The sequence below is a fragment of the Rhagoletis zephyria genome, unplaced genomic scaffold (assembly GCF_001687245.7).
Source record: "Rhagoletis zephyria isolate East Lansing unplaced genomic scaffold, Rhagoletis_zephyria_1.1 Rzeph_scaffold_42935, whole genome shotgun sequence".
Taxonomy (NCBI): domain Eukaryota; kingdom Metazoa; phylum Arthropoda; class Insecta; order Diptera; family Tephritidae; genus Rhagoletis; species Rhagoletis zephyria.
Window position 1 is genome coordinate 1 of NW_016199990.1, and position 2,577 is coordinate 2,577.

Here is a 2,577-nt window from a genome sequence, read left to right on the forward strand (position 1 = left end):
TGGTTAAAATTTAGTAAATATATAAAAAAATAAATATATTGATCGAAACTTACATCTTTTGCTTGCTCTAGCAACCAGTTCTTTGCCGATGTGGCATTAGTTATGGTCTCTTGCGTCGTGAATGTTTTCGAGGCAACAATAAAAAGCGTTGTCTCATAGTTAACCCGTTTTAGTACCTCTGCCATATGTGTTCCGTCAATATTTGAAACGAAATGGGAGTGCAAGCCCTTGCAATAAGGCTTGAGTGCTTCAGTTACCATCAAAGGTCCCAAATCGGAGCCGCCAATGCCAATGTTAACCACATCGGTGATTTGCTTGCCGGTACAGCCCCGCCAGACGCCTGAGATAACTTGATTGGTGAACTCCTTCATGTGGGATAATTCAGCCCGCACTAACGGCATGACATCATTACCATCGACAAGGATTGGCTCATTTCCGCGATTTCGTAGTGCAACATGGAGTACGGCTCGATTTTCTGTAATATTAATGGGCTCTCCAGAGAACATGGCGTCGCGCGCTTGCGTTACCTTACGTGATTTCGCCAAGTCAAATAACAAAGGCCACACGTCCTCTGTAATGCGATTTTTTGAATAGTCAATCAATATCTCGCCATCATTGGGTGTCTTCAGACGCAGACTAAATAATCCAAATATAACAAATTATGAAAGGAAATTTTTATTGAATCATATTTTTAATTGTGTTAATAATAGACTATTAATGTACAAATATGTATATCTAATATGTATGTACATATGTACATCTATATGTATATAGTATATGTATATATGCATTTAGTAGAAAATTTAAAAACCGACATATCGTTAGCATATAGTGAAAAGTCATATGTTGTTATAGAGAAAATAAAAGTACATCGCTTACAAATGGACTTTTCACTATTAGCTAGCGATGTGTACAATAACATGCATACAAACATAAGAAGGAAAACCTAGTTTTTTGCGAATATATGAACAATTACATACATATATGAATACTTATGGAAAGATTTTTCATGCTAGACATTCCTGGTTGATTTCTTATTAAAATATGATTTATATTTTAACAATCGCCCTTTCGCTACTGCAGGGACACTGGTGTCCCACGGAATGTTCATTTGACTCTGAAAATCGCAATTTGTATTGTAAACTCAACCAAAATGTCCCAGTCAGTAGCTAGGAACAATGTTTGCAATCTACCGTTATCCACGTTACATACAACTTCGCTCGTGTTTTGTTTTGTTCAGTTGGTTGAGAGCAGAGACTGCCGTCGGATAAAATTCACGCTTAATTTTTAAAAAAGAATACGCATATTTCAAAGTGGTGGTGATATTTGGATAACAAAATTCTGTACATATAGCGGTAAGTAGAAAAATATATTTTGAAAAGTGTTTTGTAAAAAATAGTCGAAGAAAATAAATCTTGGAACGTATGTGTCCCAACCGGGTTTTATAGTGGGACATATGTATATAAACCAGCAGTACGTTGTACACCATTTGCCATACAGTTATTTTTTTCCTTTGCGATTTTGTAGACTGAAAAAATGACCAAATTGGATAGCGAAGAAATAAGTGCATTACTTCAAGAAGACGACGATGAGATCAGTGAATCGGGTACTGATTTCAGTGACGGAAGTGATGATATTTATAGTCCTTCGTCCGAAAAAGGCATTGGCACTGATGATTCTGCTAGTGATGCTGAAGATAGCCAATTGAGTGACAAGGGGACATCAGTCTCGAATGATGGTATAGGCGATCAACCTATGCGCGCAGAAGCTGTATATGATGATCCTTTAGCCACGTTTGTTTGGAGCACACCGGACGAGTCGTTCATTCCAAGGAAATCAGTTACTAGTCACCGCAAATGCAAAATCGCGCAGAAAATATTGCACATCACTCAACACCCTATGAAATTTTTCGCAAATTATTTCCAAGAAGCATGTCTTTGTACATCGCCCAGTGCACCAACGAGAGACTCAGGAAACTACCGCTATCGGGACAAAGCGGAAAAAACTTCTTCAAACCGACTCCGGCGAAATCGATATAATACTTGGATGTATGTTTATCATGTCCTATAACCACGTGCCATCTATATAGGACTACCTACTGGTCGAATCATTATTCATTGAGCAACAAATCTATAAAATCAGCCATATCACGTGATCGTTTTGAACAGATAATGTCTAAGCTATATTTCGCTCCTGTTGAAAACCCTACAGATGCAGGAAAAAACTATTATATAGATGACTTCATAAATCGCTTGAAAAAAACTTTCAAAGTTTGTCGCAAATGTGGCTTCGCTGCGATTCTCTGAGTGAATACACCTATGTCATGAATATTTACAGTGGAAATGAAGGATCTGGACTTGAAGGAACACTCGGCGAACGAATTGTGAATGATCTTGCAGCAACGATTTCGAACCGCGACGTGACACTTTGCTTTGATCGTTTCTTCACCTCTGTGCATCTCATTAACAACATACAATATCCAGCGTTGGAACATACATGTCCAATCGGAAGAATGTCCCGAAAATGCCTGAGAAGTTGCAGCGAGGCGAATCCATTTTCAAAGTCAATTTGGCAGGT

General features: G+C 38.1%; 1 protein-coding gene across 1 annotated transcript; it reads right to left on the reverse strand.

Annotated features, from left to right (window-relative positions):
• Window positions 1–53: 53 nt before the first annotated feature.
• LOC108355165 (glucose-6-phosphate isomerase-like) lies at window positions 54–828 on the reverse strand (the record flags this gene model as incomplete). The annotated part of the gene is made up of 2 exons (XM_017606339.1): window positions 812–828; window positions 54–636 (listed from the first exon to the last, which is right to left on the reverse strand). Coding segments are annotated over exons 1-2 (600 nt in total), but the record flags the coding sequence as incomplete, so codon positions are not given.
• Between the last annotated feature and the right edge of the window lie 1,749 nt (window positions 829–2,577).